This window comes from Phyllostomus hastatus, unplaced genomic scaffold (genome assembly GCF_019186645.2).
Source record: "Phyllostomus hastatus isolate PE091 unplaced genomic scaffold, TTU_PhHast_1.1 phas_scaffold_501, whole genome shotgun sequence".
Classification (NCBI taxonomy): Eukaryota; Metazoa; Chordata; class Mammalia; order Chiroptera; family Phyllostomidae; genus Phyllostomus; species Phyllostomus hastatus.
The window spans coordinates 2,198,407-2,215,745 of NW_025334033.1; the positions used below are offsets into that span (position 1 = coordinate 2,198,407).

At 40.6% G+C, this 17,339-nt stretch overlaps 1 protein-coding gene across 1 annotated transcript in view; it reads left to right on the forward strand.

Moving 5' to 3' along the window:
* The first annotated feature begins 3,280 nt into the window (after positions 1 to 3,280).
* The window catches only part of AVEN (apoptosis and caspase activation inhibitor), a 169,525-nt gene continuing 155,466 nt past the window's right edge, over positions 3,281 to 17,339 (forward strand). The window contains exon 1 of the mRNA XM_045822231.1: positions 3,281 to 3,666. Within this exon, the coding sequence (XP_045678187.1) occupies positions 3,427 to 3,666 (240 nt within the window). The 5' untranslated portion in view covers positions 3,281 to 3,426. The remainder of the gene's footprint in view (positions 3,667 to 17,339) is intronic.

A 17,339-nucleotide genomic window follows, 5' to 3' on the forward strand; every position in this document is an offset into this window, starting at 1 on the left:
AAGCATCCTGGTTCAGGCATCTTCCTGCGTGTGCCACCAGCCCCTTAGGCACTTAGTGGCCATCTGAGTTACCAGATCGACTGTCACGGTATCACAGTGCTTGTGCTCAAGTAACCCCTTTTTCACTTAATAATGCCCCCGAACCACAACAGTGATGCTGGCGATTCGGACATGCTGAAGAAGTTGTAAAGCACTTCCTTTAAGTGAAGAGGTGAGTACAGTATAATAAGGTATTTTGAGAGACATGTTCACATAACTTTTATTATGGAATATTGTCAGAGTTGTTTTATTACAATTGTCTAATTTATAAATTGAACTTTATCACAGATATGTGTGCACAGGACATAAACAGTACATATAGGGTTGAGTACTATCAGCAATTTCAGGCATTCACTGGGGCTCTGGAACATCTCCCCTGTGGATGGGGGGAGACTACCAAACGGTAGAGGCTGCGATCCTCTCTGACATTAATGTGTAGGACCAGCTACCACCACAAAAATCATCCAGCCCTAAATGTGCCAAAGCTGAGAAACCCTTGATCTATGCTAATGTCTGGCATGACTTTAATACATGGATGTTCACCTCGGAGAGGTGAGCCCAGGTCAGTGGTGTGCTGGGAAATTTAACCTGTTTCTGCCCCACAACCAACAAAGCCCTTATTTCAGAAACTTGCCGATTTCTGTGGTGTAAGAGTTCCCATTGTGGCCCTTTTCAAGTCACCAACTTTATGCCACTGGCTGTAGAATTAGGAAGAGACAATCAATGTATTGTACCAAACCATTATCAATCCTGGCCACATGGGTTGGGGGGCCAGGCTGTCCACTGGGTTTTAAAAAAATACTATTCATACGTGTGTATCTCCTATTAGTTCTTCTGGTGTATAGGGAAAAGGATACAATTCTTTCTACTTTTCCCATCTTCCTGTGGTTTAGTGTTTTTCTAGAGGAGGAATTACTGAATTTGAGGTTAGCCTGAGGATGAATAACCTAATCCTGAATGCCACAGTGAAACTTAATTTTATAAGTAGAGAGAGAAAAAAGGGTGGGGGGCCCGGAATAGGGCCTATAGGGCCTGGAGGAATAAAACAAAAGGGAAAGGCTGGAGAACAGTACAGAGGGAAAAGAGTACGAAAAATTGAAGAAGTGTGAGAAGGGCCTACTGACCAAAATGTTATGATAAAAAGCAACACAGAAAAGTGCAGAATACAACCTTAAAAAATACTATTATCCTGACAACATCCTCTCCCCTAAATCTGTATTCCCTCTTGACTAATGGCACCACCTACCTGGTCACCTGAGCAAGAAACCTGGGCATCTACCCTAACTTCTCTCCCCTCTGACCTTCCCACTTACAACTGGGCATGAAGTACTATTAATTCTTCTTCCCTATTCTATTATCTGCCTCCTTGGCTCGCAACTTAATCCAGGCCCTATTTATGGCCTAGATTTTTCCAGTATTTCCCAAGTGGTTCTGCCTGGATATTCTAATTCCCCTCCACAGAATAAATTTTTTTGAGTATGGTGATTAAGAGCAAGCCTCTGAAGCCAGACTGCCCTGGGTTCCAATCATGCCATTACTAGCTGTGTGATTTTGTAGGTTAGTTAATATCTCTTAGATCCTTTGTCTGCAAAGTAGGGACACTAGTGTGACCTTATATAGGGCTGCTGTGAGATTTAAATAAAGGACTTAGAATGGCCTTTGGTGCAGTAATTGCTGTATTCCTGTGTTTAAGACTGAGTTTCTGTGCACTTTATACACCTTTCTCAGTGGTTCCCTTTGCCTGGGAAGTGCCTCCACCTCCAGTTATCAAACTCCTGCTCAACCCTCAGGCCCTATTTTAAGGGTCTATTTTTCATGAAGCCTTGAGTGACAGACTCAGTCATAGTTTAAATTTTCTTCCCTTGGACCTTCACCTTGAGCCTTTCACTGTACTCAGCACACTATGACAATAATCTGTTTACAGGAGTATCTTTCTTATGGGAAGTGACCAGTGACTTGGGTAGAGACAATGGCTTTTTTTAAAAAAAGATTTTATTTATTTATTTTTTTAGAGAGGGAAGGGAGGGAGATAGAGAGAGACATCAATGTGTGGTTGCTGGGGGTTATGGCCTGCAACCCAGGCATGTACCCTGGCTGGGAATCGAACCTGGGACACTTTGGTTCCCAGCCCATGCTCAATCCACTGAGCTACACCAGCCAGGGCTGACAATGGCTTTTTAAAAAAATCTTCAGGACACAGCACTGTGCCTGACAGAGTAGACAACTGAAGCAATAAATAGTGTTAAATACGTGTATATATATGGGTTAAGGGCCAGAAAAGACTGGGAAGGAAGAAAACACTTTACTTTTCAATGCTGATGGGACAATGGACATTTCAGTTTAAACCCTTGTTTTTATTACTGTCATGTGGTTTCTGTAATACAAAGTTAAAAATGGCTCCCATGTATATGCATAACCAATTGCCCTTCTTCCCCTCGGTTAAACATAGAGACTGATTCATAAAATGACTACTAGTTAGGCATAAAAAGAAACAAAACATTAAATCAGAAAATATGGATAAGTCTCAAAAACTTTCTACAGAGTAAGTGAAACATAACAGACTGCAGGGAGCTAGAATGCTAGTTCCACCACTACCCTGCTGTGTTACCTAAGGCGAGTTAACTTCTTTCGGGTTGTTTCTTCGTCTGCAAAATAAGACTAACAGGGCCATTAGGAGAAGGTAAGGCTCACGTGCTCAGTAAGAGTGAGCTAACATAGTCACTTCTACAGAAGTTCTCTTGGGGACCTCAGAGCTGGTTTATCCATCTACAAGTTTTGTACTGTTCTCTCTACTCCCAGTTGCTTGCTGCAGCCCACACCCACCTCTCACCTGAAACCCACCTGCATTTTCCTCCCTACCTGCTCATGAATCACGAGTTCAGTAGAAGTTTTAAAAATTATATTCATTCTGGATAATCAGGAGATTAAACAGAAAAATTAACACTCTATCTCACCACAATTAACCACTTAACATTTTGGCATACACTTCAGGCATTTCATGCAAATACACCCATATTTGTATTTTTCTTTACTTTCTTTTAAACAAAAACGAGTTTATATTACACAAACTGTTTTATAACCTGTCCTTTTACCTACTACAGCCCCACCTCCAGACCCATCCCCCTCCCTCACTGCGCGCTCCCGCCTTCGGGCCTTCACCCGAGCCTACCGACTACCCCCAGGCTGTTCGGCCCAACCTGCCGGGATCCCGGACAGCCCCGCCCCCACCCCGCCAGCGGCTTCCATCCCCGGCTCCGCGCCCGCGCTCCGCTCGCAGCCACCCGGGCCAGTCGACTCTGCTCTTCTCGGTGCGACCCGCTTCCGGTGGGGCGAGGGCGTCTCCGGGCGCCCGGCCCCTGCTCGCTCTGCACCTCCCGCAGCGGCCCGATGCAGGCAGACCGAGGAGCTCGAGGCGGCCACGGTCGCCGGTCCGGCCGCCACCGGCCCGGTGGGGACCGAGATCGCGCAGGAGCCACAGCAGTGGTGGAGAGAGGAGGTGGCGGGGACGGAGGTGGCCGCCGAGGCCGTGGTCGGGGATTCCGAGGGGGCCGAGGAGGCCGAGGAGGAGGTGCTCAGCGAGGCGGCCGCCGGGAGCCGGGAGGCCGGGGCGCCGGGGCCAGAGTGCCGGTAAGAGGTGGTGGTTGGTGCGGTCGGGACCACGCGAAACCTGAGCTGGTAGGGTTCGGGCACGAGTCTGGATCCCACAGTGGCGTACGGGGCCGCGCGCGCGAGCAGGGCGGTGGCGGCGCCTGCGCGGGACTGGCGGAGGGTGGCGGGCACACGCCGGGCGTGCACGTGGCGCTTTCGGAGTTTGCGCTGGTGAAACCCCACTGTCAGGTTCCGAGGGCTTCCCTGGATTGCCCAAGGGATCCCGGGCCACATTGGTTAAGAACTCAGGGGTCGAGGGCGGCAAGCCTAAGAGGCCTGTTGGGTTCGGGTGGAGTGTCACTGTGATTGACCCTTGTTGGATGGGAGTGAGACCCGGACTTGGCCTCCAGGAGTTAACGCTTGGGCAGCCTTAGGGAGACATGGGGACATTATGAGAGATATCCCTCTTATTAGGAAAGAAGGGATTTTTTTTTTTTTTTTTGGTCTGTTGTGTTCACTGTGCAATGCCTGGCACACAGTAGGTGCATAATAAATGTTTATTGAATGAAAGAATGCCTCCAATGGACTGACTCATAGTACTTGGGGGTGGGATCCAAGGCATAGTTCTCTCTCTTTAATAGTATAGTTCTCTTTTATTATGTATAAGTAGGAATCAGGTCACTGGCCATGGTCTTTTTGAATTTTCAATTAGTAAATATTTCAGTAATCAAGTCCAAATTTTAATAGCAGTATGGTCGATGGGTCTTTGTCACACAATCCTAAGGAAATTTCTTAGAGGTAGCTGTAGAGAATGATATGGGCAACTCTTTCTCCTTTGATATTCCAGCTAAAGTATTTAGATTACTGCCTTTTTATGAACTGTTCTTCTGTTATTTTAACATTTACAGTACAAACTGTCTTTATGTTTTGAATTGTCATGTGCATAGGTTAAAACATTTGTTAAAAATTGAGGCAAAATTTTCTATAACTAAAATATTTACAATATGTTAAGGGCACAGTAGGTAAGATGTCCCTGAAGATAGTAGTTGTATGCAGAAATACAGAGTTGAAAAAAATTATAAAACTAAAGGTTTTAAGTGTAATGTACTTACCTTTGTTAGGATCCAGGTAGGTAATACGAAACTTTGAGTGAGGTATGGAGAAGATCTCAGGGTCAGCTTATCAGGGAATAAAGGAAACTCAGACTGATCTAGTCTGCACTATATATCCCATTTTACCTTTATAATAATATTTACATATATAAATTTATATAATTATAACAGTTTTACTTTTAAAGCAACTTAAAGCCATTTACACAACTTTGTAACAACTTTATTGTATATATAAATGCATACATGTAACACAGTGACTTTTGCAGGTTGACTGACTTGTCTAAGCTGTCACAGCTGGTGGCAGAGCTGGGGTTCACACCACGCTGCCATGGACTCCACCACATTTTATCTCTTACATTTTTGTGAGCCAGTACAGTCACTGCTTTACCAACAGAGTAGACACTCCTTACCTACAGGAATCATGTTTTAATGGTGATTGTAGTAATGGTACTTCTGGTACTTACTAAGGTGTCAGGCACACAGACCTTTAATGACAAGTGTCTTTAGCTTGTTAAAGTGAGTGAATGAAAGTGCTTCTGTTTCATTCATGTCTGCTGAACTAAATTGAGTACAATGATGGTCTGTCATTTAGAGGATGAATAATATATTTTTTTGATTTATGGTAATATTATAACCCATTCTATGAAAATTTTAGGTTTTTATCTTTTTTGGAATGGTCTTTAAAATTCCATCTTATATTTTCTTTTACGATTTTCTCATTTCACAGATTGCTTCAATGTGTCAGTGCATGTGAATGCAGGGCCCAGTGCCTGAGGTATAAACATCTGCGGCAGCAGCCACCACTTCTGCTGTTACCACCCCCATCATATTTTCAGGCAAAGGTGGAGGTTGAGATGTGGGAAAGGTTATTCCTTCATTTTGCTTTGGGTAGGTGACCTCTAAGGTCCCTTCTCCTTTCAGATTCTGAAGTACTGTTTGTTTTTAGGCACGCTGAGAATAACATTATTGCTGCCTAAAGATTACATGGGACAAGATTGATTACCCTTCCTGAGGCCTCCTTGTTCTCATATCCCAAGGTGCATTTGTGCTTCAAATCGAAAGTAATTGAAATGCTCAGAAGGAAATTCATAATCGAGTTTTAGCTGTGTAAGGACCAGCTGCCTAGCTCTGGTATTTAATACTGTTTACAGCGTTTCCTTTCTACTTCACACCACAACACATATATGACTTATAAATGGAAAACAAGACAAAATAAGACCAGCTAAAATGACTTCTAGATACATAATACTCCAAGGTAACTTAGTTGAGTGCATAGCATCCTCAGATCTCTTGCTCTTCCATCAGTCCTTCTGCAGATGGTGTGAACCCCAAGCCTACAGAGTAGGGTAAGCATATCATAAGGCTGATTATCTTCATTGAATCCCCACTGGAAGCATGATGTGCTTGATGTAATCAGTAACTTTAAAAATTTCCCAAGTCCTAGAGCATGTGAATATTATATTCATCTTTTTGATGAGCTATTAGCAAAGAGAAATTCAACACCTGTTGGCTTTCCTGGGAGGTTTTTTCCCCCTTTTTTCCTCCTTGTAGTAATGATAGTACCTCACATTTATTGAGCACTTGGTATGAGATGAGAAAACTGAGGCCACAGTTAAGCAACTCATCAGAGAGGTTAAATAATTTATCTTCTGTCATTCAGCCAGCAATTCGCGAAGCCTGAGTTCAACCCAGGCATTTTGGCTCCAGAACCTTTTCTTTCAACTGCTACCCTACACTGCCTCTGGACAGACCTGGAGATGTGAAAGGAGATTTATGAGGACTGTTGAGTGATGCTTTGTACATGCGTGTTTTTTTCCTGATGTTTCAATGTGGTAATTGGGTAATACAATGTGGCTTCAGGGTAATACTGATACCATATTCGGTTATTGTGGATGTCAGCAGATCTTTGCTTTCTTGCCCCGTGTTCATATGGCAGCTGCTTTTAATCATGTTTTAATAATTTATGTCTAAAAAAAGATAAGGTAGCGCTTTTATAGCTGCATTAATGAGAGTAGAACTTGGAGGCATTTTTTCCTGACCAAACTTTTGCTTTATAAACCATAGTATAAATTTTTCACCTCAGGATTTGACATTTGATATTTTCGTTGCTCCTATTTGACTCAGTAAAAGGGAAATCTCTGACTTTGATTTCAAGTTTATTGTGAACCTGGGAGAAGAGAGATGTCAAATCAAAGATGGTGGTAGGTTTCTAAGGCACTTGCCCCTTCTTTGTTGCTGAAAATAGTCACCCTGTGGTATCAGACAGATAGAGATTAAGAGCCTATTAAAGCTCAAACTAAATGACAGCCTCTAGACATTCACCCACCCCCTCCTTTTTTTTTTTTTTAAGACAGAAGCATTTTTGGTTAGAAGCTGAACGTGCTTAAGTGTCCCAAAAGAAAATTGCTTTAAGATTAGCTTTTCAAAATCCATGGAAGCTCACTAACTAAAAAGTTATCGCGCTCATAAGGGCCTGATTTATACAATGGCTTTAGTTCTCACTGGATTTTATATTCTCCTAGTTCTGTCTCTTAAACATTCTGATTTGATGCAAACAATAGATTTTTTAAACTGTGAGACTGAAACAGGAATTATATTATCCAGAGGTCTTATATCTACAGAATCCACTTTTACTATTTTATTCTCTATATCTGTTTTAATCTCATTTGTTTTATATATTGTTCAAGCTTGACTATTTTGTCTATACTTTGGATCCTTTTCCACTTTTCACATTTGACTTTTTTGTCAGTTATTAAATAGAGTGTTTACTTTTTATTTTTTAAGATATTTAATTTATTTATTTTTAGAGAGAGGGGAAGGGAAGGAGAAAGAAAGGGAGAGATACATCATTGTGTGGTTTCTTCTCATGCACACTCTACTGGGGACCTGGCCCACACCCCCAGCATGTACCCTGAGTGGGAATTGAACTGGTGACTCTTTGGTTCGCAGGTCAGCACTCAATCCACTGAGCCGCACCAGCCAGGGCATAAATAGGATTTTTTTAAAAAGCTGATTATATAATTCTGTATATTTTGTATTTCTTTGTTTTGTATTATTTTTTAAAAGATGCTATCCAGTAGAGCATTTTGAAGATTTTATTTATTTACTTTTAGAGAGAGAGGAAGGGAGAGAGAAAGAGAGGGAGAGAAACATCAATATGTGGTTGCCTGTTGTGTGCCCCCTACTGGGGACCTGGCCCATAACCCAGGCATGCACTCTGATTGGGAATCAAACGGGCGACCTTTCTGTTCGCAGTCAGGTATTCAATCTACTGAGCCACACCAGCCAGGACTAATTTGGTATTTTTTATTATGATATGTGAAATATTAGATTCCATAGGTAATTTTAGTGTTTATTTTAGTTTTTTTCTTAACTATTTCTTAAACTATTAGTGATGAATTTGCAAGACTAGATATTTGTTAAATTTAAACTAGAATTTTTTAAATAAAAAATGTGTTGTGTTTATCCTGTGCATGGAATAATGGAATATATATATATAATCTAGCAGAAAAAAATTAAAGTACACCACCTTTATAGTATTGGGTTGGCCAAAAAGTCCATTACATATTTTTTCCGTAAGATGGCTGTAGTAGGGCTTAGTTGTCTTTAATTTCATTCAAAACAATTTTGTTAGATTGTATTGTAATAGCTGTCATATCAGCGTGCATAAAAAAACAAAATTGGTGAATTTTTGTGCAGCCATTTAATAAAATGTTTTATGAGATATCTCTTCCAAAGAAATAACACTGGAAGAAAATAAGCAACATTTTTGAAGTGTTATGTTTTATTATTTCAAGAAAGGTAAAAAATGCAACTGATATGCAAAAAAAGATGTGTGCAGTGTATGGAGAAGATGCTGTGACTAATTGAATGTGTCAGAAGTGGGTTACGAAGTTTCTTGGTACTATTGACATTTTGGGCAAATAATTCTTTGCTGTGGGACTGTCTTATGCACTGGAAGGTGTTTAGCAGCACCCCTGGCCTCTACCACTTGAAGCCAATAGTAGGAGGTAGCCGGCATACTCAAAATATCCAAATCAATAAAGTTATTGGTAAAAATGAAAAATGTGTCATATTTTATGAAAAAAACTAAACAGACTTTTTGGCCAACCCAATAGTACTCCTTTATGCTGTAAAATTAGGTCAGGACTAACTCAGGACAGAGCATTTCTTATGCCTCCATTTTTTTTCTCATGCATAATTTTTTTATTGTTACACACATTCTAGTAAAATATACTGGCATTATAGGGACACCTTTAAAACTCTGGGGGACATAGACAAGTATCTGGTAGTTAGAGACATTTAAAGTTTAGAATAGTGGTAAATTCTAGGGTAATAACAGTGATGATGTCAAGGCCCCTCATTTTCATGAGGGCTACTGTTCTTCAAGTCATGGCGGCCAGTACTCTCCATTGTGGAGTGTCTTGCACCTTAATTTAAAAATTATTATCATTGTTTGTCTTGATAAATGGAAGTTGTAGGTTCTTTATTGCTTCATATAGATGGTGGAAACATAAATTAGGTTGCTGACAAATATTTAAACATCCATGTTAATTTTCTTGGTGATAAATTTCCTAATGAAACTATATACAGAAAACAACTTTTAAAGCTATTTATTTTTAAAGTGTTGATCATATTCAGTATTGGCTGAACTTAGATACTCTTCTCTTGGTGGGGGTTCATACAACCAATAAATGAGGCAACTTGACATCAAAATTTAGCCTGTGGCCCATCAATTCTGTACTTAGCAATTCATCTTACTGAACAAGTTAGCAAATATAAGCAGATGATTGGTCATAGACAGTTGTCCACTGACATGATGTTCAAAATAAGGAAAACCTGGAAACAACTTCCTAAACCTCTGCTAAGGACTGGTTAAATAAATGATGGTAGGTCTGTGCAGAAGAATACCATGCAGCTGCTGGAGAATGGGGTAGATATGGAAGGTGTCTAATGTTGACGGAAACACTTCAGAAAAGTTAGCATGGTGTCATTCCATTTGTGTGAAAAGAATGTATTCATCTGTATGCGCAGATTATTTCTAGAAGGCTGTATAGGAAATATGTAGTGGCTACCTTTGGAGATAAGGAGGATGAGGGAAGTCCTTTTTTTTATGTCTTCTGTACTATTTTAATTTTTATTTTGTTACCATGAGCATGCATTAGTTATATGTTGAGGAAATTAATTCAACAGTAAAACTTACATTAACTAAAACCACTTCTTTAGGGTAGGACCTGAAAGAAGTCCTCACATTTAAATGATTATCAGAACCTCCCTGCGAGAAAGGCAGGCAGTAATAAGTGTAGTTTTACAGATGAAGAAATAGTAGGATTTAGGCCTTTTTAAGGGTGCACCCAAATAGTTGGTGGTAGGATTGATACTTGAACTTGGGGTTTCTGACTTCTAGGATGAGATTTAATTATTTGTTTATGAATGAGTAAAACAACTAATTCTGATTTTTTTCCCCTCCTAGGAAAATTGTGTACTTTTCATTCTTTCCTATCGAGCATATCTCCTTTTCTTTCTAATGTAGCAAATGGTAAGGATATATTGATTTGTAGTTCATCCCTTTGACCTGTTGACTTCAGCTTTTCTAGTGTATTTGTATGTAACTTATCATGCTTTGAGATAACAAGAGGTGTAGTAGGAAAAGACGGAGATTGGAATTTAAGATTTCCACCACGTGACTTAGGAATTGAGGTTTCTGCCCGGTATCTGAAAGTCTAGGTGTGTGGCTTCACCACAGTGTACTTCCCGAATTCTAGTTCCTAAAACATAAGTTCTAAGTGGGCTGCTGCGATGTGTGACATTAAAAAGACTGGGGAACTTTGGCATTCTATTTGCCTTCCCTTCTCAATTTTTTTCTTTCTGGATTTGGGACATTTACAACAAATAGCTATGAATTCATTCACATTCTCTCTCTTATAAAACATTTAAATGTGAAAAGCCTTTAAGAGATTACTCAGTTTTAGAATGCCATCATTATAGTTTATAATAAATTAAATCATCCTCATAGATTAAAAAAATTAAGTGTTAGATTGAAATGTGCTCTGTAAATATGCATTCTGGAGGCACAAATTGATTAAAAATGACTGCAATAGTGATGCATTCCCCTTTTTAAAAAAATTCACTGGGGTGACCTTGGTTAATCAAATTACATAGGTTTCAAGTATACAGTTCTATGACACATCATCTGTATATTGTGTGCTCACCACCCAAAGTCAGGTCTCCTTCCATCACCATACATTTGACCCCCTTTATTCTTTACTACCCCCCCTCCCCCTCCCTCTGGTAGCCACCAGACTGTTGTTTGTGTCTATGAGTTTTTTTTTTGTTTTTCATGTTTGTACGTTTGTTGTGTTCAGTTTCATAGCCCACGTATGAGTGAAATCATATGGTTCTTGACCTTTTCTGTCTGACTTATTTCACTTAGAATGATATTCTCAAGACCCATCGATGTTGTCATTTCTCTTTACAAAGGTTCTGCTTAAAGGATTTTTTTTAAACAAGAAGTATTTAAAAAAAATACTTTTGGTATTTTAAAAAATAATACTTCCAGTCAAGATGGCGGCATAAGTAAACATAGCTCACCTCCTTACACAAATACATCAAAATTACAACTAAAATACAAGAACAACCATCATTCAGAACCGCCAGAAATTGATTGAATGGTAGTCCGACAACTACAAAATTAAAGAAACCACATCCGTCCAGACTGGTAGGAGAGGTGGAGACATGGAATGGGCTGGTCCCACATCCACATGTGGTAGATAAAATTTCAGAAGGGATGCCTCTGGAGTGAGGAGTCCCAGCCCCACACCAGGACCCCAGCCCAGGGTTCCAGTGCCAGGAAGATAAGTCCCCATAACTTCTGGCTGCAAAACTAGCAGGGATTGAGGTGGAAGAAACTGTTGGAGCCACAGCCAGTTCCCCTTAAAGAACCCACACACGAACTTAATCAGACTCACTCCCTCTGAGCTCCAGCACTGGGGTAGCAGCTTGAAAGGCTCCAGTGGCATAGAGGAAAGAACTGAAGTGCCAGGCATAAAGAAAGGAGCTGGGGGACAGCTTTATCCCAGACAAAAAGGCAGGCAGAGGTACAGCCTTATCTCTTTTCTGAGCCCTCCCTACACAGAGCCACAGAGCTGGCAGGCCAGTACCATATCTAAATTCCATCACTCTGGCTAACACTGTTTGACCCCTACTTGAAGATCCCCTGAGACTTTGTCCCACCCATCTTACAGGGCCAACCAAACTGTTAACTGTGATTTTTCCATATGAATGGTCTTGACTCATGCTTCACAACTTTCTCAATCCTATCAGATAAGCAACAGCCAGCCTAATTGAGCCCCCAGCCACTGAACCTCTTACTAAGTGACCCCAGACCAGGCATTAGCAGCAGCCAGCCTAGACTCACAGTTTGGCTTTGCCTGGGAATCTCCAAGCCCAGCACAAATAGCAACCATCTCAGATTGTTTTATAGCTCAGGAAAGGTGGCCCTGGGCAGAACACAGGTAGGGGCTGGCCTTGGTCTGCACCACCCAGGAAACCCCATAGCCTGCATACCCAGTGGACAACTATAGACTACGCTGGAGCTCCACCACCCTGCCCCTGCATAGCTGATCCTCCACAGAGGGTGGAGGGTGGTGGTCAGTGGTTGTCACAGCCAGTCCTTGTAGCAGACTGGCCTGGGTAAATCCCTGCAGTCAACCTGCCAACAGCAATCAAAGCTCAACTGCAAGAGGAGGGTGTAACCAGCCCATATGAAGGACACACCTTGAGTACCCCTCTTGGGTGATAAGGGAGGCTGTGCCACTGGACCCTACAGGACACACCTACTACATTAGGCCATGCTACCAAGACAGGGAGTCATAGCAGCTCTACCTACTACATAGAAACAAACATGGAGGCTGCCAAAATGAGGAGACAAACATGGCTCAAATGAGAGAACAGAACAAAACTCCAAAAACAACTAAGCACAATGGAGATAAGCAATCTATCAGATGCAGAGTTCGAAATGCTGGTTATAAGGATGCTCCAGGAACTTAGCAAGGACCTCAGCAGCATAAAAAAGATCAAGTCAGAAATGAAGGATATATTACTAATTGAAATAAAGAACAATTTAGAGGGAAACATTAGTGGATGAAGCCAAGAATCAAATCAGTGATTTGGAACAAAAGGAAGCAAAAACAACCAATCAGAACAATGAGAAGAAGGAAACAAACAAAAAATGAAGATAGTATAAACAGTCTCTGGGACAACTTCAAGCATTCCAACATTCACATCATAGGGGTGCCAGAAAGAGAAGAGAAAGCAAGAAATCTGAAATCCATTTGGAAAAAATAATGTAAGAAAAATTCCCTAATTTGGTGAAGGAAATAGCCACGCAAGTCCAGGAAACACAGAGTCCCAAACAAGATGGATGCAGAGAGGCCCACACCAAAACGCATCATAATTAAAATGGCAAAGGTTAAAGATAAAGAGAGAATCTTAACTGTACCAAGAGAAAAGTAGTTAGTTACCTACAGGGGAGTTCCCATAAGACTGTCAACTGATTTTTCAAAAGAAACTTTGTAGGCTAGAAGGGATTGGCAAGAAATATTCAGTCATGAAAAACAGGGACCTACAGCCAAGATTGTTCTACCCAGCAAAGAATACTATTTCATACTGAAGGGCAGATAAGGAGCTTCCCAGACAAGAAAAAACTAAAGGAGTTCATCGCCACCAAACCATTATTATATGAAATGTTAAGGGGACTTATTTAAGAAAAAGAAGATGAAAACTATGAATAAAATGGCAATAAATACATATCTATCAACAATTGAATCTAAAAAATAAACTAAGCAAAAAAAAAAGAGAGACAGAATTATGGAGACAGGGAACATTTTGATTGTTGCCATATGTGAGGGGGTTGGGGGAGAATGGGGGAAGAGGTGAGGGGATTAAGAAGTACAAATAGGGAGTTACAGAAGACCCGTGGGGATGTAAAGTGCAGTAGAGGAAATGGAGTAGCTGAAGAATTTATATGCATGACCCATGGACATGAACAATGGTGTGGGGGTGGCCTGAGGTAGTGGGTGGCGCTGGTGGAGAGGGGCAAAGGGGGAAATTAGGACAACTGTAATATTATAGTTAATAAAATATAATTAAAAAAATTAAAACAAAAACTTATAAAAAGTGAATAGTAGAGTTAAAGCAAATGTGTAACTGCCTTTTGGTCTATTCAGATAAATGGCTTTTGAGCTGTCTGTCAAATGAAGATTGAATTAGGTGTATTAACTCCAAGGCCCTTGTCCAGCTCCAAACCAACAATGACTAGTTCAGACCACTCTGAGGCGCCATCTGTTGCACAGAAGGTGTGTCTCCTCACAGCTGAGATGAAACCAGCCACCAAAGCATAGTTCCTGCGGTGAACAGCAGGTGGGGTAAGCAGTCCAACATTTTTCCAAATGGGAGTAACATTAATTTTATTCTTGAATCATTGAGGTAACAACCATGGAATGCTTGCAAAACTGAGTACATTCAAACCTTACCCGAGTAGGTTAAAACAACAGCAACAATATCTTGATAGTGATTATAGTTCTTTACTCCTCAATTTTGACTGCTTCCGAGATTGTTGATAATATTTCAAATCAGACAGGAAAATCTGCCCAATGAGCTATACTCATCATTCTCTCTTGTGCGTCTCCTCCCCTTATTTTGTTACATTAGTACAGTCTTACTCATGGGGAAGAAGAGAGTAGGAATCACAGACACAAGTTACAGAAGAAAACCATGTTTTGTTGCTTTGGTTTCTTATTTTTTGGATGTATGAGCATTATCTCTGACTTTTCATCGATGTGTATGTCATAGCCAAGGGTAATTCAGGCAAGGATAATTAATTATTAGTACATGTGTGAGTTTAATATGCCATTTAATATTTCATCTTTAACATGGGTATTTTTAGATGAAAATGTTGGCTCAGAGCACATATGAATCTAATGCTTAATTTTTTAATCTATGAGGATGATTTAATTATTATAAACTATAACAATGACATTCTAATACTGAATAGTCTCTTAAAGGCGTTTCACATTTAAATGTCATATGAGTGAGAAATAGAGAATGAGAATGAATTAATACTTGTTTGCTATTGCTGTTCCAAATTTAGAGATGGATATATAGTATAAATTCCACATCTGGTATTTATTGTCATGTTTGTGAGATTTCAATATAGTTTGATTTGTTAATGAGCGTTAATGGTTTACAGTCAAAGTAGAAGTTACATTTAACAGAATAAATTTTGTGGAATAAATCACAAACCTTGGGAATTTTTCTTTTCATTTGGGCTATTAGCTTCTTTGGATACGTTGACTTTTGTGTCCACTGCTTTCTTTTCTGGGTTGTATAAACTGTGTTTTCATACGCAGTTTATTTATATCATGACTTTTTGTGCCAAAGCCATCTCTACCTCCCCACTTCCCAAGCTGGTATATCTTTAAATCCACACTTATTTTAAAAGAATAATTTAAAGAGGCACCTTTCATTTTAAGTGTAGGAGCTGACTGTGTACATGTATACACACATACAGTTGGCCCATGTCCTTGTCTGACCTGGACAAGGAATATATGTGTTGTATATTAATTAGTATATTAGTATATTAATGAATATATATGTTATATATTAATATGCTATTTGGAAGCTTTTATATTCCCAGCTTTTCTTTTTTGCTTTCTTACATAAATAATGATTACTAATGACGTTAGAGACTGAATGTTTGTGTCCCCCAGATTCATGTATTGAAGCCCTAACCACCCCCCTCGTGACTGTGTTTGGAGATGGGGCCTTAAGGAAGTAATTAAGGTTAAATGAGGTCAGAAGGGAGGGGCCTAGCCCCATGAAGCTGGTGCCCTTATAAGAAGAGGAAGAAAGACCAGAGCAGAGAGCACTGTATCTCCTTGACATTGTGAGCTTACATGAGAAGTAGCTGTCTACAGGCCGGGAGGGGTCCCCACTAGACACTGAATCTCCTGGCACCTTGATCTTGGGCTCTCCTGTCTCCAGAACTGTGAGAAGAAAGTTTATATTGATTCAGCCACTCAGTCTATGGCATCTTGTTGTGGCATTTCACGGTGACTAACACAGATGGCTCACTTTTTAACCACAAATAAATAGGTATTTTTAAAACAGTGGTTTCATGTGAAGACTTCAGATGAAGTGGACTAAGAAACCGGAAAGAGTTTAATGTTAAGGACATCTGACTGTGACGTGACTGAAATGAATAGTCCCGCCTGCTTTGTGCTGTAGCTTACAGGTATCAGTTCTTTTAGTTCCTGATTTTTAAGTTCTCTTATTATTTATTATTGTTTACCTCACACATATGGATAACATTTTTTCCCTTTTCCTTTAAATGGCACGTGGTAAAAACGTCACCCAACACTGGGTTAAAAGTGCTCTCCTGCTCAAAGCAGGAGAGTTCTTCCTGGCAGCAGTGTATTTCGTGTTCTGTTGCTGTAACAAATTGCCACAAATTTAATGGCTTAAAACAACACAAACTTCTGTGTTACAGTTTTGGAGTCTTACAGTGGGGTGGGACCCACGGGGCTGAGATCAAGGTATTGGCCGAGCTTGGCCCCAGAGAGGCTCCAGGGGGAATTTGCTTCCTTGACTTCCCGGCTTCTCGAGGCTGTCCCGCTCTGCCCGGTCTCCTGACTCCTTTGTCTGCAAAGCCAGCAGCAGGACATCTCTCTGACTTCACTCCTGTGGTGACATCCTTCCTTCTCTCTCTTTCCTGCCTTCCTCTGTCTCTCGTGAGGATGCTTGTAATTAAATTGGGCCCACCTGGATAATCCAGGGTACTCTCCCTATTTTAAGGTCAAATGATTAGTAACCTTAAGTCCCCTCTGCTGTGTAACCTAACAGATACCCAGGTTCAGGGGTTAGGACAGGGGTATCTTTGGGGGGCTGTCATTCTGCCCGTCACAGGCAGAAAGTGATACATTTAATAAGGTATAAGAAAACTTTGTTTTGAAAAATACTGGAGTTCTTCTTTTTCAGCCTTTTTTTTTTCCTGGTGGAATCATGCTCCATGAGTGTTTCTCAGCTGTTTAAACCCAACCCCCCTGTCGAAAAACGAAAATCTTCTCTATTCTGTGATCAGTAATAAACAGTTTTTTCCTCTAAAATATTAGCCCCCCTCCCCCAAATGTTTGAGCTGAACATGGTTTGTCGTGCCTGGGCTTAGCCTACCTCTGGGCCATCATTTCAGACTTCTGGGTTATTTCAGGCTCTGGGATACAACGTTCATGTTTTTGTTCAGTTCAAACTTAAAATCTGTGTAAGATTTGCTTTTTCTTTTTTTTTTCTCTTATCACCAGTTCCACTTCACACATAATAGTAATTACAGTGGTACCTTGGTATTCGTCATTAATTTGTTCCAGTGAGTGGCCAGCAAACAGTGATTGATGGAGCATTTTCTCTTGCTTGGGTAGAGTTGTGACTCACACAAGTTCTAGCAGGCACGACAAGTGTGGAGCAAGCAGGGAGTGCTTAAACACTCCTTTTTCTTGTCAAAACGAGACAAGTACCAGGTTTGATGAGTTCTGAGGCCCAAAAGTACTG